The sequence below is a fragment of the Bactrocera neohumeralis genome, chromosome 3 (genome assembly GCF_024586455.1).
Source record: "Bactrocera neohumeralis isolate Rockhampton chromosome 3, APGP_CSIRO_Bneo_wtdbg2-racon-allhic-juicebox.fasta_v2, whole genome shotgun sequence".
Taxonomy (NCBI): Eukaryota; Metazoa; Arthropoda; class Insecta; order Diptera; family Tephritidae; genus Bactrocera; species Bactrocera neohumeralis.
Window position 1 is genome coordinate 29786403 of NC_065920.1, and position 25224 is coordinate 29811626.

At 35.1% G+C, this 25224-nt stretch overlaps 1 protein-coding gene across 1 annotated transcript in view; it reads right to left on the reverse strand.

The window, feature by feature from the left end:
* LOC126753613 (neural-cadherin) overlaps window positions 1-25224 on the reverse strand; it is a 283478-nt gene that overhangs the window by 47894 nt on the left and 210360 nt on the right. Inside the window, 3 exon segments of the mRNA XM_050465203.1 lie at window positions 5422-5586; window positions 8509-8624; window positions 8943-9086. Of these exon segments, the coding sequence (XP_050321160.1) occupies window positions 5422-5586; window positions 8509-8624; window positions 8943-9086 (425 nt within the window).

The window sequence follows — 25224 nt, forward strand, 5'->3', positions numbered from 1 at the left end:
GCGAAACAAACATATTTTTATTCAAAAGTATATGAAAAGTTTTGTTTGCACGCTACGTGGATGACAAATTCCGAGAGCGTTTAATTAAATTTTAGTTTGAGCTTAATTCAATTATATTCAAATTAAGTAGAGTAAAAGTTGAATGAAAATAAATACTACATACAGCTGTTGACAGCTAATTAGAAACTTTTTTTGTAGGATGATGAGTATAATGATTAAAATTTTTGATGTACCGTTATTTATATTCCTTAAAGTCTTGCATTGTTCATTCTACTCTATTTACTACTAAATTCACTCTGTTTTGTAGTTGTGAAGTTAAAATTCTTTTAACTTTTTCCTAAATGGTAAATGCGTTACGATATATGTAGAAGTGTGCGACAGCTAATTAGAAACAGTTTTTTAAAGAATTAAAATTCCTTCTGGTGCTAATTTTTATTAGCAATATTATTGATTTCTGGTAAGTATGCATTTGAAAGTTTTGGTTTAAAATATACTAAAATGTATTATTCAAGTTTTTTAATAAGGAAAAGCTTCAGCTGTACACCTGCCATTCGCAGCTAAATTTTTGACCTTGCGTCGGTCTGGAAAGACGTGCAAAAAATTTCGAATAAGGTCAAATGCTAAACAAAAATTGTTTTGAATGTCCTTAAGCATATACAGAATTTTAAAACAATTTTCAATATTGCACGCAAAGAAAAAAACCGAAAAACTTCAACAGAAATATAGCGCAGAATTAATATTATCTCGCGAAGAGACCCAAAAACAGAGTTCCACGACATTCTACGTGAAATTCAAGACGAATACAATGTCCAAATATCCAGGAGAACAATTGCCCGGCGTTTGGTCGAATCTGGACTTCACGGCAGGGCAGCACGCAGGAACCCACTTCTGACTAAAATTCGTAGAAACGACGCGTAGACTTTGCCAACTCTTAGTGGACTAAGATAACAAATAAACGGTTTGTCATTTGGAACGATGTAACAAAAATTAATCGCTTAGGACCTGATGGTCGAAGGTCCAATAATTCAAGAATTTGATCCTCGCTATGTTCCACGCATAGTTGAGTATTTTGGAGTATCAATCATGGTGTGGGGATGTTTTATCTGGAATGGTGTTGGTCCATTCCATAAGAATGATGGAATTTTAAAGAAGGAGAAATACGTCGACATCCTAAAAAATTTAATTTTGCCATGGGCTGAGGAAAATTTGCCAGTTATAAGGAAGATAAAAATTCAAAGCATACGTATGTCTATGTTGGCACAAAAGTTTTCTAATGAAAATTCTATCAATGTTTTGGAGTGGGAATCGTCCAGCCCAGACTTAAATCCTATAGAACATCTCTGGGTGATGTTAAAGGAAACACACCATCCCAAATATGGATTTTCTTTGTGATGAAATTAGAACGACATGGCAAGCTACACCATTGGTGCGCTGTCAGAGTCTTATAACGTAAATTCGGAATCGACGTGAAGCAATATTAAAGTAAAAGAGCTAACCATCATATTACTAACTGAAAGTAAACAAGTTTTTGTAATATCATTGTTTTTTGTTGACAAAATATTTTCGTTTCTAATTAGTTGTCGCACTCCAATCGTTGATTCCACATGTTTTTGTTAAAAACCTTAAAATAATAGCGAATTTTAAACAAAATTTTTACTATTAGATTTTAAGTTTAACATAAGTTTCAATAAAATAAATAAAAATACAATAAATATACATAATTTATTAGAAAATAGTATCATTTACTTCAAAATAGATGTCGTTTCTAATTAGCTGTCAACAGCTGTATGTATATGCAATTAAATGTACTTCGGGCGCTGCTAACTCAGCAGCCTAATTATTCGCATTGCTCACGCACATGCACACGCACACGTACTTATACATATGATATGAATCAATAACATTTTATGTAATAGACATACATATACATATGACTTTGGCAGTATTAATTTACAAAAGAACAAATATTAAAGTTTCATTAGCGTAAACGGCTGTCGTATAACCTCTATTTGTGCTGAATAGTACTTTATTAAATTTTATTAAATTATAATTAAATAAAAGAGCAACATATTAAGTTTTGCTCTGGCTCTCCATAAATCCAAAACCATTAATTAGTGCACATCCCTGTCTATGGGCAATGTGTTTGTGTTTACATTTAGTTAATTAGTTTGTAGTGGCTGATGAGGTATGAGCTATTTGTAATTGGAATTTAAGGTTAAAATAGGAAACCCGATAACCACTACAATCTAATGAATGTTAGATATTTTATGAAAATGCTATTTTCACACCAATTTTAACTGCTGAATTAATTTTACAACGATTTAATTAATTACATTACGCATTACGCAAAAAGTATTACCAGATTACTATGTACAAATGTATTTGTTAATTGGACACCAGCACTCCCCACCCATTATGAGAGTTTACTAAAATTTTGTGTGAAATAGTATATACAAGTATGGTACATACATATATATGTATAAAGTGACCATTCCGTGGGTTTTAAGTTAACAAATAATAAAATGTATAAAAATTATAATTTGTAAAAATCAAAATAATTAATTAAATTGTTTATGTGACAGTTAATAACTAATTTAGTAAAACATATTTTTTCATTGAAAAATTTAGCGACCTGCATGATGGTGAACGGCGCATCCAGCTCCTCGTCCAGCGTGCGCTCATATAGGGTTTGCGGAAAGACCGGCGGCAGGTCATTGACATCGCGCACATAAATCACGATTGTTGTTGAATTCTCATTCAAACTATCGGAGGCAACCAATTTTAAATCGTACTTTAAACATCGTGAAAATAAAAACAAGAGCAACAAAAAATGCAAAATAATAAATGTGTGTGTGTAAAATGTGTAAGTGTAAAGGAATTGATATCTAAATTTAGTCAATAGAATAAGTGAAGTGTTTCAAGGACTTCGTCAATGCTCCCGTCGCAAAGTGAGCACGCTTGTCGCTTGTCACAAAGATACTTGTGGTGTGCAGTAAACCAAGAACAACGTAATTCATTCAATGTTTTACCAATTTCCGATTCAATAAATATTTTGTGTATTTACTATATACCATAGTAACTACTGGCACTGTTGAGGAGCAAGTAACTCAGATAAGAAAGGATTCAGTCCGATGGAACCCAGTCCAAGTACTGGGATATCCAGAAACAAATTTCCAGTGAGTTACATGGTATGGTACTACTTACTATGGTTCCTTAAGGGGTTACATGGGCTTACAGGTTTCAAAAGATCGAATTTTTTATTGCCTAATTAAGTTCTACATCTCCTCTAGAATATTGTCCTAAAGTTTCAAGTTGATTCGAGTAATAGTTTCGGAGATACAGTCTTTAGGACTTGTGCGCCGTCTTTAAACGCGTTTTTCTCGAAACTGTGTCTTGGAAGCCGGTTGGTAAGATTTCTCGAGAGCTATTCAACCGATCTTCATGAAATTTTACACAGGTCTTTGAGATATAATTTTTAAAGACTTGGATGAGTGTCTTTTTCGATCAGTTAAGAGGACAGTAGGGTAAACTTTTTTAAAAATTTTTTTTTTCTTTTGCATTTTCTGTTCATTTTCATTACTTCTTGATATGTAGAGAAAGTTCTATTGTAGAATAAATATTTCTATTAAAAAACAGCAAAGATTACCCTACTGACCCCTTAAGGCTTTAACTAAAACACGTATTTTTTCTCACTTTAGATTATCCTCTAAGGAATTATCCTGCCAACGCAGGAGGGGTCCATGGGCGTCGCAATGTCCGAGTTTAAATTATTTTTTTTCCAAAAATTTCAGAATTTTTTGTTTACAGTGTATATTTGTAACAATAAAAATTCTAAAATATTTTATTTTTTATATAAGAAAACATTTTTGAAAAATGCTGCTTCTTACTCGGGCAAATCCATGTAAATCCTTAAATACTTCTGGATATATTGACATTATTATTTTTTTATATATTTGCTGTAACCATTCTTCTTTTCTCTTTCAAATAAATAATAACAAAAACCTTTTTTTAAATATCTTACATTAAAGATGAAAGGATGTTTCACGTGAGGTTTATATAAACTTTAAAATGACCGTGAAATAGCCAAGACTTAAATCCTATCTAGGATTGCTGGACTATTTTGAAAAAACATGTTGCAAGCAAAACTTCCAAGAGTAAAGCAAAATTTAAACTATCCATAAATGAAGCATGGAATACCGCTATAAAAATTGTTTTTTGTCGGAAATTGCTTGCATCCATGCTCGAAATTATTACGGCTATTCTGAAAGCTTGAAGAGGGCTTACGAAATATTAACTTTTATTTTAAACTTTTATTATTAGTTTTAAGATCTACCTTTGTCAGAAGAACGAAAAAACTCAACAAATTCATAGAAAATTAAATGAAATGATTCTCTTAATTAGCACCTATGTCTTTTAGGACTGGATCTTTAAAAATTATTAATTATACTGAGTTTGAAAACAAAGTTATATAAGAGATATAAAATTGCAAATTTGATTCGTATATATAAATTCTGAGGGTGGTAACATTTCCTTGACCACTTGTGTATATTGAAAGTATGACGATATTGCTCGAGAAAACCCAAGTAACCTTAAAACTTTCTCCTTTAGGTAGCAAAAATGATCAGCAGTTGGGTTCGAGCATCAGCTGCATTCCTTCTTCATTAAGTAAGCAGTATCTGGTCATAAAATATATAATTTGTATTTGATGTAAAAATAATATTCACAATGGTAGACCGCATGAGGTGAGCCATTTTGGTTCTCTCTCTCTGTTGCATGTGAAAGCAAATACAAAGTAATTGAGCTGAAATCAGTGCAATGGAATACGAGTATACCTGATTATAATGGTATCACCTAAAGTACTCTTTCTGTGTGGTTATGGCAGCTTACATAATTTATACAAGTAGTTTGTTCGATTCGCTATTGTATTGTTTATGACGACCTATGCTTTTTACTGCCTTATATTAAATATAAAAAATAAAAAATCTTAAGTTAAAATCATGCAGAAAGACATAACAATAATTTAACAATATCATATTCAAATTCAATGGATATCAAAAGTTAAAATATAATTCGAAATGCTTTTAAGGCAAATGTATTGATTTCATAAAAATTATTGAGAGGGAAACTATGTCAAGCCGTGCACATAAGTGAAGCAAAACAAAAATTGCAGTTAACAAAATTTGTAACAACGCTAAACGGAGTCGTAACGAAAACAACAACAGCTAAAATGGTGCTAAGGGTATATAAAGCATAAAAGCTGCAAAGAAAACTCAAAGTCGATCTAGCTTTGCTCAAATTACAAAAAAAAAAAAATGGTATATAAAACTGCATTAAAAATTGGCGTCTACATGTTACTAAGTTACATAAATACAAAATATGAGCGAAAGTGTGCGATTATATTAACGTTATATGGCCAATAACCTGAAGCACACGTTTCGGCAAATTGCGGTCATCTTCTTCGGTGATTTGCGTGCGATAGGTGGGACGTTCAAAAACTGGTGGATTATCGTTGACATCCTTAACGTGAATTATGACGGTCGTATAGTTTTCCTTCAAGTTATCGGAAGCGGCTAAACGCAGCTCATACTATGTGTGTTAAGTTAAATAGGAGAAGCGCATTATTTGAGTGAGCAAATTTAAGGAAAAGGTTTTACAGCTTTCTTGCCATTAAAAAAAACTTATTATTATAATACTTTATGATAATATTTCGGTAGCTATAATGGCAACAGGAGCCGTATATATACCGTATTAATAAAAATTTATATTTATTGTGTATTATATACTCGTATTATTGAAAGTTCTAAAAGTTTAGTGCATTAAATGTATGTACCATAAATATCGGTCTGAACATAGATAACTGCATTTTCTCTTTAGCGCCTTTTAAAAGTTCAGTGTCATTGCTCGCGCTCGCAAGCTTAATTAAAAGAATCCAATATTCGCTAAGTTTTAAATTTTTATCACCGTCTTTATCTTTTCTGTGATTTTTCTTTTGTTTTGATTTGTTATCGAAATGTTTGTAAGAAAAAATGGCTTAAAAATATATATATTCTTCTAGATATGTACTTAAATTTATGTAATTGTACGCATATTGTGAAATGCCTTGCTTTTAATTCAATGCTTTTAGATTTATTACATCTAAGAATAATATCAGGAAGTTTTTATTTGGACTGATTTCCTTCTGAAGCACTTTCTAAAAAAATTATAGGTCTCTTGCTTCCTTACCAAGCTCGACTTTGAGCTGAAAATTCTTATCAAATTTCGTGACTTATAAAGTTCTCTTTCAGGATGTCTATTTTCAGATAGTAAAAACCAGAAAAAGTACTTTAGAAGTATTTAAAAAACTCGTTGTCTTCAGCGAGTTGCATTACAAAGGTAAATACATCTGGAGATCTATTTAAACTGTTCAGCATATAATAGGACAAACAAGTAGTGTGGAAGTTACGAAAATGGGAGTAAAGTAAGACCAAACTATTATATTCTTATATTGAAGACATCTAAAAATTGTTTTAATCAAATTTATTGGCATTTCAGCTCCACTCTTCCGATATTTGCCAACGAAATACACACTTCGCTTGCAGGACTCATAAAATAGCAGCAGCTATGGACTGCAATTGTCCAAATGACTCTATGTAGCTACACACTTTTCAATGTTGCAATAACACAGTCAAATTCCAAACAACGTACGTATGTACATATAGTATGCTGAAACAATTGAAAGATACTGCAGACTGAAATTTGGTAGCAATATTTATGCACCTATAAATAAGTAAATAAATGAAATGTACTTGAACTAGTGCTAACGGATGAACGAAATGCGGTATATTGAATTCGTTGGAACTGGCGAAAAGTGACATTTATTTAGTGTGAGCATACATATGTGCTGGTATGATAGCTCCCGCTTTGGCTACGGTTGTCAGGGAGACGTATGCAAAACCAAAAAAAAAAAACATTGGGCCACATTTTGGCTAGAATATTTTATGTGGCGTTTTGTTAAAGTTGGTCACGTTTTTCAAATTTTCATGCTGTAAATTGTGTCGCATGTAGTTTTTCAACAAGAAAACGTGCAACTGGTATATAAAAACAGCAGTTTGGAACTAGATGGCTTGACAAAAATCCAAGTGAGCAGAAAACGTAATTTTTGTAGCAATTCAAAATCATTTTTTTTTTATAAAAAAGGGGGCACCTGTTCAGGCACCATTATTTTCGATAACATAACTTAGACCAGAATGTTAGTATTTTGATTAAAACTGCTAGATTTCTGAGCAAAATCTGAACATCAACTTCTCGTAAGATATCAACACGTGGCAGTTACCAGCATTGTGTGGTAAAAAGATATGTTCTTGACTAGTGAAACTAGCGGTGCATACTAGTTCTAAAGGAACTGATAACTAGTTAACTTCGTCTTAGATTTTGGATGGCCTTCAGCATGACTTACACGTTAAAGTGCGGAAACGCATGTGTATACGTAAAATACTAGCTGCATAGCACGGCAATTCAATTAGAGGATGGCTCTAGTAAACTTGAACCCATCACCTGCCTTATGTAACAAATATGTGCACACTAGCACATATCGAAATGAACGATTGGCAAACCGGTTAAGCCATCATGCGCCACATGTATGAACACAGAACTAACTGTAAATACGCATATGTGCATACATGCAAGTGAACATGAATAGTGACAGCTGCATATTTCGCTTTGAGAATTTTATTTAAATCTTTTGTGCGAGTTCCAAGGAATATTTGTTTGTATTGTGCAGCTTTTCAGGTTTCAATTTCAGTTCCAGTTTCGTATTAATATTGAATTCTTTTATAAAAGAGTTCGTTTAGTTTCAGCAAACTTCACTTATCAAAGTCACTTGTAGCCTTAAATTTACATATACTTTATACCGTTATAGTTTAATGACTTTTATGCCTAATAGTGCTTCGAGACTGCATTGTGGTATTTAAGGGAAAGTTACTTTCGAAAGCAATTAAAAGTTGTGAAATTGGCTATGAGTTCACAATAACTTCAAGTTTTTGTTGAAATATCAATAAACTGCTCATAAATGTTTCAAACATTTTTTTTCATTTAACATACTCATTGCTGTTTCCGAAAAACCTAAAATTATTAAACTTTTCGACATCAAAACCTTTGATACCTACTTCTTTTGCCATTATTATCACTCTTCTCTACTAAAACGCTTACATTCACGATCGCAAAACTCTTTTATTGCAAGCTGAAAATGTATTTGATTGCCCGCTAGAAACGAAATTGCGCTAATTTTAAGTGTGGCATAAACTGCAAAAGTGTCAATATAAGGAGCTGTGTGTTTATGCTTCATATCCATTGGAGTGGAAGCATAAAGCTCGCTCGCAGGTCGAATCATTCGGAAAAACTACATCTGTGAACGTTCATATAAGGCAAAGTGTCGTTTAAAATTGATAAATACATATATACAAATATATGTAGATAAGCAAACGAAAACGCAAACATTCAAAGAGGAAAACTTTTCGTTTATCAGCTTACCCTTCGGCGAGTTTCGTAGTCCAATGCGCCGGCCACATAAATGGCTCCAGTCATATTTTTCACAGCGAAAGCGCCACCAATGTTGCCACTCGTAATTTCGTAACGTATACGCGATGCTGTACGCATTTCAAAAGCCAATGGCCATCAGTGACAGATGTAATAACAAAAGTGGCGGTGAACGTTGTTGTAAGTGTTGACAATGTAGACAATGTTGACATTTTTAATTTCATTCCAAACATTATATATAAAAACAAATGTATTTCGAGTACAATGTGCGATCCATTTCAAACGGTTAACGGCGTTACGCGAATCATTCCGTCATTCAAAAAGAAATAGAAAAGATAAAAAATACATTTTTATAGACAATTTTCTTTTAAGCATTGTTGTTGTTGTACAACTATAATAAGAGTATATTTGAGTGAGTATGTGCTTACATTCGTCGTGATCTTTGGCTGTAACGGTCAGCACAGTGTGTTGGATATCTTCGTTCTCATCCACCTCTGCCTCGTAGAGCGACTTGTCGAAATAAGGCGGGTTGTCGTTCTTATCGGCGATGCCAATGCGTATAAATTTTGTTACTGTTAGAAGAAGAGGAATAAAGAAGAATGAAAATGTGGTTAAGTTGTGTGTGTGGAATCATAAATTAAATATGCAAGTGTGATAATACTACTTCGGTACTGGTGTAATTACTTGGCGGATTGTAATGTCACTTATAGCACATAGTAAAGTTGATTAAAAAATTAAATGATAATATAATTAGCTCCATTATTGCTTTTTATCTTATTTTAGAATTAACAAACAAAAGAACTTTAATTTCAGCTGCATCAAAGCTGTAATACCTTACACAGGTACACTGAATATGGCACACACGGCTATAAAAAGATTTAAATCATGATTTCGATCAGTGAGTCGGAAACCTGAATACTGATTATACCGTTGCCTTGGACAATAACTTGTGCCGAATTTCCTGAAAAAAACTGTAAAATAGAAGAAAATTACATAAAAGGATTACGTTTTGCTCGATCAGTTTGTATGGCAGCTATGTCCGATTTGAATCTAAACCAGTTTTGCGATGATTGTACTGTTGCCTTGGATAAAAGTTCATGCCAAGTTTCCTGAATAAATCTCGACAAATAAAAAAATTTTCCGTACAAGCACTTGATTTCGATAGTTCAGTTTGTATGACAGCTATATGCTATAGTAGTGCGACATCGGTGATTTCGAAAAATGAACAATTCTTGAAAAGGAAAGTATGTTTGTAAAATTTCAGATCGTTACCGCGCAAACTGAGCGACTAGTTCGTCTATATACAGACAATAAGACAGACGGACGAACAGGTTTGGCTAAATCGACCTAGCTCCTCACCATAATCGTTATGTATATATTTTAAAGGATATCCAACATTCCCTTTTGTGTATAACAAAATTCGTTGCAAACTTAATATACACTGTTGAGGGTATAAAAATTAATCAAACGTCGAATCATGAATATTGCTGCACCGTTTCATTCCTCATACATTATAATAAATTTTTGCCAAACAAAACAGTGAAAAGCGTTTGCTGTTACTTACCGTCTAACACAAACAAACACGTATACAACCGGAAATAACAGAGCAAACTTCTAAGTATTAGTTTAACAAGCCGGTTAGGCGAAACGCCTAAAATTATGCAATTATCACGTAATTCTCATAAACAGCCTGCACGATTACGAGCAACACAATGTGACACGCAGTGTCTTGTACTCACTTTTGGCACTAATTCACAAACTGCTCTAGCGAATGAAGAGGCATTATCATAATACGAGTATGTGCCACGCATTGCGAATGAGAGAGAGAAAATGAGCATGTGTATTCTTTATTAACTTTGCTGGTATATGAATTTAGGCTAGTGAGCTTATATCTGAGTTGTCACGCATATGAAATAAAAGTGTAATAAATCCATTTAGAAACAGTACGTGTACTGAACTGGGAAACCACTTCAAATAAATGCTAAATGCAAATAATTTTTGGTGCGTTACAACAACAAACGTCTATGACTTTAGACTTGGATGAATTTATAAAGAAATAAAATCAGCAAATCAACATCATGCAACACAATGCAAATGGAATTTCATATAAGTCTGTTCTCTAGGAAAAGCCGATTAGTTGTTAAGTTTATTACGTTTGTATTGGTGAATCATAGACAGCTTTCCGAATTTAACAAGTCTATACACAAAATAGGAAAAACGTATGTATTTGTATCACAAAATTTCTTAACAGCCTTACCAAATTCAATGCAAGAAAACATATGCGTTGTATTTATTATAAAATATTTCATATTTATTTGCGTTAGAAATACACATATGTTTGTAAATATGTTGCTACTGTTTCCTTTTGTTGCTCACGCAACATTCTAAAAGCCAAAATTTATTTGAAATCAAAGCAAAGCGATTCCCTTTTTTTACTGGTGATTGAATATTGCTGCGTATGCTCAAACGTATGCGAGATTAATAAAATAAACTAGGTGTGGCCAAGCAGTTTCATATACATATACATTTAACGAAAATTTTATTAAGTGAATAAAAAAATTTCATGAATGTATAGGATGAAATTTAGTTATAAAAGATGCGGCAGCATATGTTTGCGGTTCCGCTTGCTCATATACATAACTTATACTCCTGTACAGGGTTCTGCAGCTCTTGGCTACTTTTTCAGAGTTTATGACATCTCACAAAACCATCAATATTTCTGTAATATAAGCAAACGTAGACGCTGAGATCCTCAATAATAGATCTAAGAAAGCTCAAACATAATATTGAAATTCCTTAATCACCGTTGGGTAAGCCTCTTTATACGATCGTAAGGTCTTATCGATCGTAGTGAGCGAAAAACTGACGCCCAGCGTCAACAAGCTGATTGGACCAGTCTGGCTTTAGCCCTGGAAAATCTATTATTTGTTTATTGCTGAAGAAAATAATATGGATTGCAATGCTAAATGGAGAAGGTACAATCTTCTAAAGGAGTGTACAGCTGATGGCTCATACGTCATTGTTGAGAGTAATAACTTTGAAGTCAGAGATAATTTCGCCTATCTTGGAACCAGCATCATCACAAACAACTTAAAATCCAACGCACAATCACTCATGACAACAGGTGCTAATTCGGACTAAGTAGGCAACTGAGTAGTCAAGTTCTCTCTCGACGAACAAAGACCAAACTTTACAAGTCGCTCATCATTACCGTTTGCTATATGGTGAGTCGGTCTCAGGGTTGTTCGAGAGAAAGGCTTTGCGAGAGATGTATGGCCCTTTGCGCATTGACAACGGCGAGTACCTCAGAATCAAGAGGCAGCGGCTGCCTTGGCTAGGTCATGTTTTCAGGATGGAAGAGAAAACTCCAGCTTTGAAGATTTTCTATTTAGTACCCGACGGTGGTAGTAGAGAACCTCTTTGTAAGAGGGATTAGGTGGAGAAGGCTTGGCTGGTATCATAAATTGGCACCAAATAGCGAAAAGAAGCTAACTCAGCTGTAACCGCGTAAGCCATGGCAACGCCAGTAAAGAAGAAGTTAAAATAATCGGTTGGAAGGAGATTCAGGATACTAAACGTCTTAATGGTCCGATTCCTGCGATTTTACAACTGTAATATTAAAATATATTGCGAAAATTGTAGTAGTTTCTGAGACTTTTAAAAACCCTTAAAGAGGATCTCTACTTTAAATTATAGATTTTATTTATATATAATTTTGAATAATCATTATCGCTAAATTTGATGTTTCTGAAGTTATTAGTTAGACATTTATCGCACTTTTCAACACACGATAACAGTTATATAGTTGATGACTAAAAGAGCAGACAGAAAAAAAATGCGATAATCATTTCAGCAGCTAATGATGGTGTTTATATTTCTCAAATATTTTTAGGTATTAGGTGAGTAAAATCATATTATTTACTACATCCTGACGATGAAATAAAACTTTACTTGTCTAAAATAGGTGATTTGGTCTATTGTAACTTTCCGATTTTGATGAATTTATTAGCGTTTGGATAGGACTCAAATCACTGGCGATTGTCCATTGACTACTCAACAATTAGTTTGGAAATTAAATGGAAATAAACTTCTTTCAGTCTTTCTTTCTCATGGATCTATCATGAAATAGACCTAGGCATTTTTACAAACTTTTTGAAGAAATCGGCAAAAGCAATGGTTTAAAAATTAAATGAATTCTTCAATAGCTACAAATTTTTCTCACATTTTATAAAAGCTTATTGTAAACAAAAAAACAAAGAAAATTTACTCTATAAATACATTTTTAACAAGATATATGTATATAGTACTTACGTCTTCTACCTGTCTGATAGCGACTATATCCGCAAACTGTAGTCATTTACATGTCCTTGGGTGTAAAAGAATTTACTGCAACTTGCAAATGACAGTTGCCACAAACCAACATGCAGCCAGGCAGGCAAGCATGCAAAGCAAGTATTTGAATTATGAGCCTTGCAATATATTCTCCGTATTGTCGTGATTGGTTTGTTTCAGTTAGCCGCCCAGTGGAACGATACTGAGCAGTTCAGTGAATGGGCGCCACGACAACGTTGCCTTGCGTATATTTCATATTTACAACAACAGGCCTGGACTGAATTTCTGTGCTTCTGACTTGTTTATTATTTTCGGAATTATTAAAACATCATCAGGCACTGCAGTGGACAAGCAACACGGTGTTGGCGTCGATGCGCCTGCGCCTGCGCATGGTAAATTTTAAGTTTAAGTGGCAGAATGCTGCAATTGTTGCACCATTAAGAGAAGCAAACATACACTGAATTTCAAGTGTGTTGTATTCTGCTGCGAGTATGCCTTTGCGCTTTAATACAAGTATAGGGAAATACAAAATTTACTGCACTGACGCACATACACACATAGCGCTGCTAATCTGTATTCAAGTCGATTGTTAAAGTGATAATGGTATTGTTGTGCACAGTTTGTTTTTATTGTAGTTTTGTCTTCAGTAAACTGTACTTTAGGCTTAAATGGTTTGCAAGTGAAAGCGCAAACACACTCGCATGTCCGCTTGTGTACACAGAGACAACCCGTTTGCGGTCACAACTCTGCGTTTATGTAGTGAACAAACAGATCTGGTCCTCTAAAGTTATGAGAATTTATAGAAAGTTGGAGCTTTGGGTTGTACTAAGCGCTAAGGTTTGCCTGAAATTTGGACTCTTTCAGACCCACTATTATGTATTTGAAGGGTGTTTCAGTCGGAATCATTGCTTTGGAATACATCTTTAGATTTACTAATTTGTGCATATTGTTTTACACCCATATATAACATATTCGACGTACTCAAACAGCAAAACTCGCAAAATTTTTCTGTAAAGATAACAAGGGATGATAGCAATATGTAGATTATACACCAGAATTGGCATCTAGTTGCTGAGTTTCCTATGGTCAGTATTCGGTAGCCTTGCATAATATAAATATTGATATATAGTATGGTAGCATAACGGCAAATCTTTGATTTCGATATTAAGAAGAAGAGTATTTGTTATTTTATTTACAAATATACTTTTCGTTGGTTTCAAATTCACCCTAACCTGGTTATTAATTTTTGTGGGGTTATGAGACCCTTCAACTCGAAATAATTTCGAAAACGGCCCAGATTTACTATATAAATGCGTTTTCTTACTTTAATTTGTAGTAAGATATCATCTGTATGCACCAATGTACAAGTTTGGAATAAACTGTATTATTCACCGAAGTCGTAGTGAACTGCACTACGCAAGGGGTGGTCCAGTGTCACCCCAAAGTAAGACAATCCTTTACTAGGACTAATTTATGCAAATCCACTTATAACAGCGTTGACATAAAAGGCTTTGTGTAAACTTCAAGGGATTACAGTTATTTTGGTATGCACTTTCGCATATGTTTGTGTGTATTTGCCTGCTTTGAGGCATTGCTTTCGGCATTGTGTATGTGCTTTGTAGTCGACTGTGCAACTGTAAGCACACCAAAGTATGTGCGAATGTGTGTGTACGTGGATCTGTGGTCCTGTGATTATGTTTTAATTTGAATTATATTTGCATTAAGTCCTGTTATAGCAATTAGATAATCGGATTGCTTGAATTGTTTGCTCTGCCTGCAGAACACAGCTCGATTTGCTCCTTGAGCAGTCTCCTGTACATAACCGCCGTAAGTAAGCATTTACATAAAAGCTTGTGTAAGCTTGTAAATGTCTGTTTTATTATGTGTTTGTTATTCTGTTTTGGTTTTCATTTGCAGTCCGCTGCAAATGTGGGTCAAACTGCAAATAGTCACTTGAAAGGGCAGCTCACTTTCTCAAGCACATACGAATGCATATAAATTGATTTTAATTAATGTATTAACACTAAACAAATACTAATTACATAAGCATTTTAGGCTTTGACACACAAGGCTTATACTTAAATTGTAAAGTGATTAAACATAAGTGGGAACATATACTCTCATTGATAATTATTTACATTGCCACTTTCCCCATTATTTACTCGCTTTCTATTTATTTGAATAGCGGCTATCAACAAACATAACTGTATAGTAAATATAGTGAATATTTGTTAATAATCGAATACGAGAATAAATGAAATGTCAGTGGTTAGATTTATGTTTCTCAGAAAATTAGTTAACAGGGATTTGTGTTCTAAGAGATAAGGAAAAAGCTTACAAACATATTCGAATATATTTGTTTATCAGTAAAATTCGATGAAAACGTCAAGGGTATTACTGAACTTTTCACGTATGATTAACTATAACAAGAAGGAATACATAAATTTGGGTGCAATTTAGAATTTTATGTTCACTCAATTTGCAAGTATCAAAGGACAATTTCAGGTGCTGACAAAAGTTTACAATTTAGTTTTAGATTAATTAAATATATTTCATGTAGCCACGAGCATGAAGTAAAGAGCTGCTCTGTTAGTACATTCAGCGAGCTCTTTGGCCTCAGTAAGGCTAGCCTCTCTCTATTGCCTTAAAGGCGTCTATGCTGTAAAGTTGATCAACTTACCGCTATATGGAGGAATACGAGATCGATTAACTGAAAACTTTCCTCTTGATTGTCCCTCGTTTGCGAGATCACGGCTTACGCACTCGGGAGCATCTTATCGGACGCCTGCTGCAGAAGCTGCATGCAAAAAGGCGAGATTAAAACTTCTTAAAACCGCCTTTTGGCTTGTCCCGCGTTAACATGATCAAGGCTTAAACACTTGGGAGCTCACACTTTCAGATATTCTACCGAGTCGGCAAGAATAGAAAATAACCCTGTCAGCAAACTTGTATTGGTCACAACGCGCTTTATTGACTTATAAGGTCGAACACAGAACACACTTTGTTTGGCCTCACAACAGACTACATTTGGGAATCCAAAAGCGATCCCTAGATCAGCTGGCGAACATAACCTAGTTCGATTTTAATATAAATACCGATTAAACGAAGTAGAAGATAGTAACAAAGCTAATTAAATATTTGACATATAATAACATACAAATTAATAAGATACCAGATATGATTTTATTCCTTTCAGTACTCGGACTGACGTATAGAAAGACTTTACGGATTTTAGGTCGAGATCTTAAATTGAAAGTGTACAAAATACAGCTTGTGCAAGAATTGAAGCCGCTCGACCTTTCCAAGCGACATCGTTTCGCTCTATGATCTTTTGAAAGGTCCAAGAAGATCCGATGTTTTTGAGCCAAATTTTGTTCAGCGATGAGTCTCATTTCTGGCTCAATGGGTATTTAAACAAGCAAAATTGTCGCATTTTGGACGAACAGGAACCTGCATAGATTCACGGACTTATATCTCAACCAAACAAAGCAACGGTTTGGTTTTGTCTCTGGGCCGATAGAATCTTCGATCCATATTTCTTCAAAAATAATGAAAGTAATAACCGTCAACAGCGGCCGTTATCCCGCCATGATACCTGACTATTTGATGCCTGAAATTGATGCTCGTGATCTCGGCGATATTTGTTTTAACAAGACGGTCCCACTTCCCACACATGGACCATCTGAGACGTGGCCGCAGCCAACATTTAAAAGAGAAAATCTCAAATTGAAGTTTCTGTATTTTTTCTTTAAAAAAGTAAGGAACCTTGTTAAGTTTTGAAACTTTTTCCATTTTAGTATAAAACAGTAGATACTACTAAAAAGTCACTGTTTCCTATAACTTTGAACTATTGTATCCAAACTGATTTAATTTTTATTTATTTTTAGAACTATTTAAAAGTGTTAGGAAATTTAATGGTTATACGAGTAGACCTCCGATAAAAGGTTACTTTTTTTCATTCAGGCACAGCGAAGTCCTTGGTGGAATTGAAAGATCTTAATTGACACGCTGTTAGTTTTACACAAATAATGGACGATTGAGAAAAATAAGAATGACAGCGCAATGAAGAGGAAATACGTCAGCATACTGAAGCACTGTCATTTGCATCAATCCAATACCATAAAAACGTCAAAAGCAAAATCACAAAAAATAAACCAAACGATAATGGTCTGCAATTAGTAATAAATGAAAGTGTTGGACGATGTGCAGGACAAAAAAACAAAAACAATAAAATAAAGAGAAAAACTTGCTGTCAAAGCAAAAATCACGTTTCACCTCTCAAACGCTAATGTTCAGTTAATAACAAAGTTACAATGCACAAATGAATGACAATTGAAGGTAAGAATGCTGACGTCAAAGTTAAAATGTGGAAAAATAATGAAAATCAACCGAATGACAGATTAAATTAACCAAATAAATTTTTTGCAAAGAGAACTATTTGCACTGGTGCCGAGAAGAACGCAACTCCACTAAATTTCGTCTAATTGACAATGTCAAGTGTTGTCAGCAACAGTGGTGCCTGTCAGGTGCAAAGCTTTGCAGACAGATTTTCCAACCGATTTACATGGCAATTTGAGAATTTAAATTTTTGGAAACACCCCAAATATTTGGCCAAAATTACTAACAATTTTCATTGCATTTGTGGGCAGATTTATCTTGGGCTTCGCTTAAATCTGTGCAATTAGAAATCACTTCGGGCTAAATGCCAGCAAACCATCTGTGTTTTACCCATTGTACATACAGAAATTACAGAAATACGAGCATTTAAATCTTGGGTAGGGGAGCGGCGCTATGACAGTACGCTTGCGGTTTGGCGCGCAATTTCTATCGCAATCACAAGTGGTCGTGCGCCTGGCTCCACGAACGGCGAGTGCGTTTGACAATAAATTGGCAAAAGGCCAATAACTATTTTTTTTCGTAAATATTACACACCAATGGCAATGTCAACGCCACAAACGCCTTAGTATTGTAAAGGAAATTGTTAAGCAATAAGCGTTGAAATAAAAGAACGATAGCCAATTCCTGCAAAAAACGACGAAGCGAAGACGACTATATATCACTACAGGGATGCATTCGAGCGAAAATTTCAGCGATAAACTTTTGCCACTTGCAGATAAGTTTCATCGGAGGCAACACAGATGCAGGCAACTGAGGCAGAATATGCTGAAAGTCAACAGCACAAGCTCAAATATTTAATGAAGCGATGAAAATATAACTGAAATTTTTTGGTTTTTTTTGTTTTTGCATTGGAGAGAAAAACTATATATTTCTCTGTTAATAAATTTATGTTAACTAGAATCATAGAAAATGTAAAAAATAGAAAAAGTTATAAAATTCTTACTTAAAAGTTTTCCGCTAATAATAAGGTTCATTACTAAAATTATGTCATTAATGATTACAACAATTATTTAAGTGGATAAACAAGTAGGTGTGGACTACATTCTTGAGTACGAGTTAAAACATGTTACTTTGACTACTTATTGACCTTTTTACTTTTAGTTCACTGTCTGAGAAGCAATAATGAAATTAAAGCATTGGAATGGTAGACCGGAGCATACACTTATAGGACCCAGAGTGGGATCTAGTGACTGACGCCCGGAGCATACTGAAATTATGGTGGAAACACTTCTCCAACCTGTTGAATGGCAGCGAAAGCATAACACCAGAAATAGTGAATCCGATTTCCCAATCTTCTGTTTCTTTGTACAATATGGTCAGACGAAAGAGTGCCCGGTGATTGCAATTTGAATCTGCTCTGCTCAATCTACAAAAGGGAGATTGCACAATCTGTGCCAACTACTGTGGGATAAGCCCGTTCAACCTTACAAATAAGGTTCTATTGGGGGTACTTGGTGAAAATTTAAAGCTTGAGGCTTGGGAAATCAACAACTGACCATATATTAACCTTGCGCCAAATCTTGGAAAAGACCCGTGAAAGGAAGATCGATACACACTACCTCTTCGTCGATTTGAAAGCCGCCTTCGACAGCACGAAAAGGAACTGCCTCTATGCCGCTATGTCTGAACTTGTTACCCCCGCAAAGCTAATACGGCTGGTTAAGCTGAAGTTGAGCAACATCTGAAGGTCCATCAGAATAGGGAAGGGCCTATCCGAGCCGTTCAATACCAAACGAGGTTTCAGACAAGAAGACTCCCTATAGTTCGACTTTTATAATCTATTGCTGGAGAAAATAATACGAGCTGCAGAGCTAAAGAGAGAAGGTACAATCTTATATAATAGTGTACAGCTTCTGGAGTACTCATATGATATTGATATAATTTGCCTCAACAACCGCGCCATTAGATCTGCTTTCAACAGACTAAATAAGGAAGCGAAGCGTGACAGTAAACGAGGGCAAAACGAAATATCTCCGTAGATCATAAAACACAGAATAATTCTTGCCAACAGGTGCTACTTCGGACTAAGTAGGCAATTGAGAAGTAACGTCCTCTCGACGAACAAAAACCAAACCTTAAAAGTCACTCATCATTCCCGTACTCGTATAAGGTGCAGAGGCATGCACGATGACAACATTTGATGAGTCCGCGTTACGAGTTTTCGAGATTTATGGTCCTTTGCGTATTGACAACGGCGATTTCCGCACTTAATAGAATGATCAGTTGTACGAGATATACGACGATATTGACATAGATCAGCGAACTAAGAGCTGACTAGGTCATGTCGTCCGATGCGGTACCCCCGAGGGAAAAGAGTTAAAGGATGGACTATGCTAGAAAGACCAAGTGGAGAAGGACCTGGCTAAACTTGGAATATCAGATTGGCGCTAAATAACGAATAGAAAGAACGTCCGGTGCACTGTTGTTAACTCGGCTATAACCGCGTAGGTTATCTACCCCAATAAAGAAGAAGAAGAAAAAACAGTAAGTCGGAACTAAAACTCACGTGTTTTGTGAGGCTCAGTTTCAAAGGCTTTTGTTTTTCCACTCAACACTCGAAGTATTTCTACATACTTTTAAATAAAAAAACTATATGGACATGGCAATGATTCACACGGTTATTTAAACAGTATACTAAGAATCTTCGAATACATATATTTTATAACATATTTGCAGAATTATTATATTTCCCACACTTTTCAATAAGTTCCAACTTCAAAAACCAGTAAGTGTATATTTCATGAATAAAAAATATATCCGAGTAATACCATCTATACATTTTGTTAATATAGCACTTGATATCCGTTTTAGGCTTTAATGTTAAACACTTGAAAATACCAATTTGCGACAACGAAGAGGAAGTGTCGTATAAATTGCATGGCGTATAAAATATATTATATAAAATGTATTTCATTGCTTATGCAGAACATTGTTTTTAATTAAAACGAAGTAAGGAGGTACGAGCTCGATCGCAGCAGCATTGGCATGCACGAATCCAGTCAGAGCAATATGTACCCATAGTCATGTGATTGTCAAGAAAAGTTAAAGGTAATTTCAACTATAATTTCCTATGTTTATATGGGCGTATTCTAAAGTGATCTTTCTACCCAGAAAAAAACAAAGTAAAGTGTTGCGAATCCCTTTGAATAGCTGGCATAATTTCTTTCGTATGTTACTCTCCCTCCCAGCTCATTTCCGATAACAGTGTACTTTGATCTCAGTATTTTAGGCATTGCTAAGCCACAACTATGCTCTAAATGGTATACAGTCTGAGCGCCTTCTTCTTATATTGGCATACAACATGTAGTTTCTGCGGCATGTTGCACGCTGGTATAAAAATTGTGACTGATTAATTGCACCAACGAGTGTGTACAGCTCAGTTGGCTGCGACCAACAAATAGCCCACTTGCAACAATCGTTCTGTAGGTGGCACTACTTTGGTGGGCCCAATGAGCAGCAACAACAGCCAACCAAACGAACTCGACGTTTGCTGCAATTATCCGCCGCGCCACATGCATATACATATTTTTGCCTGCCACATTTTGTGACATGCAAGCAATGCTTTTGCAAGAATCTTCTGTTTTAATTTTTGCAATACTTGTTAATTCATACGCAGCGCCACACATATGAGTGTGGTAACACGGAGCGTGAAGCGCGTAGTCTCATAATGAATTCTTAAAATGCTTGTTGAATATACAACATGTTGTCAGCGTTATATAGTATGCGTGTGGCTGTTAATGGCAGTTAATACGTTTGTTGTAGTTCGTGCTTTCGTATTTCGTGGCGCTTTAATATTAATTTAAATTTTCTATATGCAGCCGTCGCACACGCACACACACTCAAAGGGAGAGCAATACATGCGAGCATTTAAATAATATATACACATGTGGAATATGTGACATGAAGACACGTAATTTCGGGATTACACATGCTCACGTTCCCATGCATTAAATATTAAATAACCAAAAAACCGCTGGAATATTAATTACCGCTATGAAATATGAGCCCTGCAAATTGATATGAAGTCGTGCTTTTTCAAACAGTAATATAAAATGTATCAGAAATAAAAATTGCAACCGAAAAAGTTATTAGCTGAAACCTGATGAATGGCTTTTCCGATGAAAGGAGCGATGATTATCGCAGCACTTGTATGGAGCTATGTATTTATTTCCAATTTTTGAACATTTTTATACAAAAACCTCTATCATTTGCTTACATACTATATTTCTTGCAATTTTATGAAATATTACAAATGAATGAATTTGTCTGACTTCAGTGTTAAAACAGCACGCATTGGTAAGTTGTATCTAAGGAAAAGTGTCCGGTTCCACAAATTATTACATTAAGTTTCATTTTCATAAATTTCAATTTCCCTTTCAGAAAACGGTTACCACAAATCGCTTTTAAAAGCTAACGAGCTTAAGCTACTAATGACAAAAATAGAATTTCACTAGTTTCGTTACTCATTTCAATTTCAATTGGAAAAAAACGAGTGTTGTTACTTAGATTGGCTTATAAAACGTATTTTTTGCAGTAACTTCAAATATTGTCTCAGCCAAAAAATGGAATTCATACGCGAAAATTGCAGCGCGATTGTTTTCTACAGCTTTCAGCGTTGATTATCTCAGCAACAGTGCTGAAATTTGTTTTCGTTCTCTAGTCCTGAAATATAAAAGACAACCTAAGTACTACTATGAGATAAAACTACTAGGTAGGTAGGTAGGTAGGAGTGCAGCGATATCGGGCTCTATTAGCACTTGATGTGCTATTTTGATACACTATTCGTAGAACCTCCTGTATCTGCTATTACGTTTCACCTTCACTCTCAAACCATTTTGAGGTTTCGATGAAACTACTTCTGTCCGATATGCTTTTGGTGGAAATCCATTCAAGGTTTGGTGCTTGGTGGTTCCGAGTGTTTTGTGTCGGATCTGTGCTGGAGCTGGGCATTCGCAGAGAAAGTGGAAGATTGTTTCCTTATTCCCTGCTAATCCGCAGCCACGGCAGATGTCGTTGCATATCCATTTTGAACGCATGTTCCCCAAATGGCCAGTGCCTTGTTGTGGTAGCTGCTATTCTGTAAATACTTTTTCTTGACCTATTTAATAAGTCGTTGGTTCTTTTCCTGTCATATGTTGGCCATAATTGTCTAGTTATGACGCATTTTGTAATGTTTTTCCACCTGTTGTTTGCAATTTGTTGAAATTGTCTTTTGATCTCTCCTTTGATCGATCCTAGCGGGCTTGGTATTAGCTTCGCCTCGGATTCATTGAGGAAAGCTCCTGCCTTTGCCAACTCGTCTGCTTTTTCGTTACCGAAAATGTTCCTTCGGCCGCGAACCCAGATCAAGTTCAGTTGTAGCTTGTCTTTTATTGAGCTTAGTGCTCTCTTGCAGTTGTGAACTATACTGGAATTTGTCATGGGTGAAGACAATGCCAGGAGGGCCGCCTGGCTATCCGTAAATATAGTTGCTTTATGTATATTGCCGTTGTTTTCTAATAGAACTTCGCAGGCTTTTTCTATGCCTAGTACTTCTGCTTGGAAGATGCTAGCCGAGTTCGGTAGACGTATAGAGAGAGATATGCCTAGATCAGCGGAGAATACCTCCGTGCCTACTCCGCAGTCCATTTTGGACCCGTCGGTTAAGACTGAGGTGGTATCTTCCTCTAATATTGAACCTCTTCTCCATTCTCGTCTAGATGGTACCCTCACCTGGAAGTCTCTATTGAATTCCAGCTTTGGGAACTACTAAATCTGTGTAAAATTTTTTTTAGTTCATAATTTACTCTTCAAAATCTATGTCGTCCCCCAAAGTAAATTTTCTGGACCTCAGTTCACTTTCGGCAACGTTCTTTCTAATCGTCGGCTGCGGCACGATATTGGTTGAAAATTTAGCGAAAAACTCATGAAGTCTGAATGCAGTAAGCGATAGTGCATTATCGTTGTACAAGAACCAAGAGTTGTCGGCCCATAACTCCGATTTTTTTTTTACGATAAGCTTAGTGCAAACGGCGCATAACATAAATATAGTATTTGTTGATGGCAGTTTGGTCGGTTAAAAGAAAACTGTCAACAAAGCCTTGATTTTTGACCTGCTTTGACGTGTTTTTCTTTGGCTTCGGCTCAGCTTTGCCACGATATTCGACCAATTGATCGTCTGTTTTCGGGTCGTAAGCATGAAGCTAAGACTCATCGCCAGTAATAATACGTTTCATGACATCCTGGTAGTTGTAAGGCAAAATTTCAACAGAAGTTCAAATAGCTTTCTTTGATCCTTGCGATATTTCAACAATGCCAGTAAGATCCCTGACTATCAATCGTCGATTTTCAAACACCAGTTCCCTTTTATTGACGTGTAGACCATTAGCTGATGTTCAAAGCTATCCTTGACGTGATCCGTCGTCAAGGCGTTTTCAAATACCAATCAAAATACATGTTCGTTATTCACTATAATGTCCGAAAGTCTTTTCCAACATTCCGAACGTTTCGTCACGAGAAATTTGGTTCCATACACAAAGAAGTCCCATTAATCTTTTTTTAATAATTTCACACATCGCAAAAATCGTTGAAAGCACTTTATGTATTTCAGAAAGACAAGCGTATACTAAACACGAATGATCTTTTTTATGTGACATTTGACACAGGCAGTCACCACCAACCTAGAAAAAATATTTTTGTGTTTCCGCGAAAAATTTTAATTAAAAAGTATTACTATTTTTTGCCCATAGTGGTACATACATATGTACACAAAATTTAGTAAAGCATTCACCAAAGTAGGTCACACAACACCGCTGAAATACTGGATCTTTCGGTTTTCATGACAGAATGGCGACAGCTAAACAAAAATATTATATTCCGTAGCAACAGGTGGATAGAATATAAAAATAATTCGTACTTTATTTATTATTCTTTGTTGGCGTAGACCCCGCTTACGAGATTATAGTCGAGAACTTTATTTAGTACATTGTGTCATTTGTCACCTAAAAAGTTTCTTTTAAAGTTTCCTATAAATTTGCAATGGCTACTAAAAATATTTTAAATAGGTTTTCTGAAATTGGTTCATTTAGTTGGTGGTACACCAAATCGAACCAAACTATTAAGCTTATGTAACATGCTTCGGGAGCATGAATAAATAATTATTTATTATTCAGGGAAACAATTTCCATTGAATTTAATTTTGCACTATTTATTACTGATAAGTAGAGCAGCCATCTGTCAAAAAGTGGCACATATTTAGTTTATGTATATGTCTGATTATATGTGCCTAACTGAGTAAGCGAAGTCACTGCTTTGCACACATCTACTGGTATAAGTAAATTACTGTTCATGCAGGCTTACAACACACTACACATTTTACTAACTTTTGCTGCAGACTGACAAGCCAGATAAATAAGTCTACAAGTCAGTGGTTAAGTCTAAGGAGACGAATGCATGTACTATCTATCTAGTATATGTATATCTAATTAAATAAGCTGGAGCAAAACATTGCAAGCAACAGATATGTTAAAGGTAATGTGCTAAATTAATAAGCTTGAAGACATGGAGTATACTTATTTATGTCGAAATTTATATTATATACTTATAAATGCTGTGTCTGTGTTACTGAAGTGTACCGAATTCGTTTAGTGCAAGGGACGACGACTGTTTGCAGACGAAGGGCGATGACAACTGTGGCATTGAGGCAACTTTGATGCTGTATTATAGAGATTACCAAGATTAAGAGTAATTTTGACATTGGGTTACATTAGATTAGACTTGCCATTTTCGGTTAACCTAGACGGACACAATGCACAGCAGCGGGTGTATATGTATATAAATAATCTGAGCTGACAGCATTTCTACGAAATTTGTCTGCAGGAAATTACTCAAATATATTCACATGCCTATATATACAGCGAAAAGTAATTTAGGTTACGGAAAATAATTTTACTTTCAACTTTTTAAATTTAATATTTTAATATTGAATGTGCAGTATGTTCG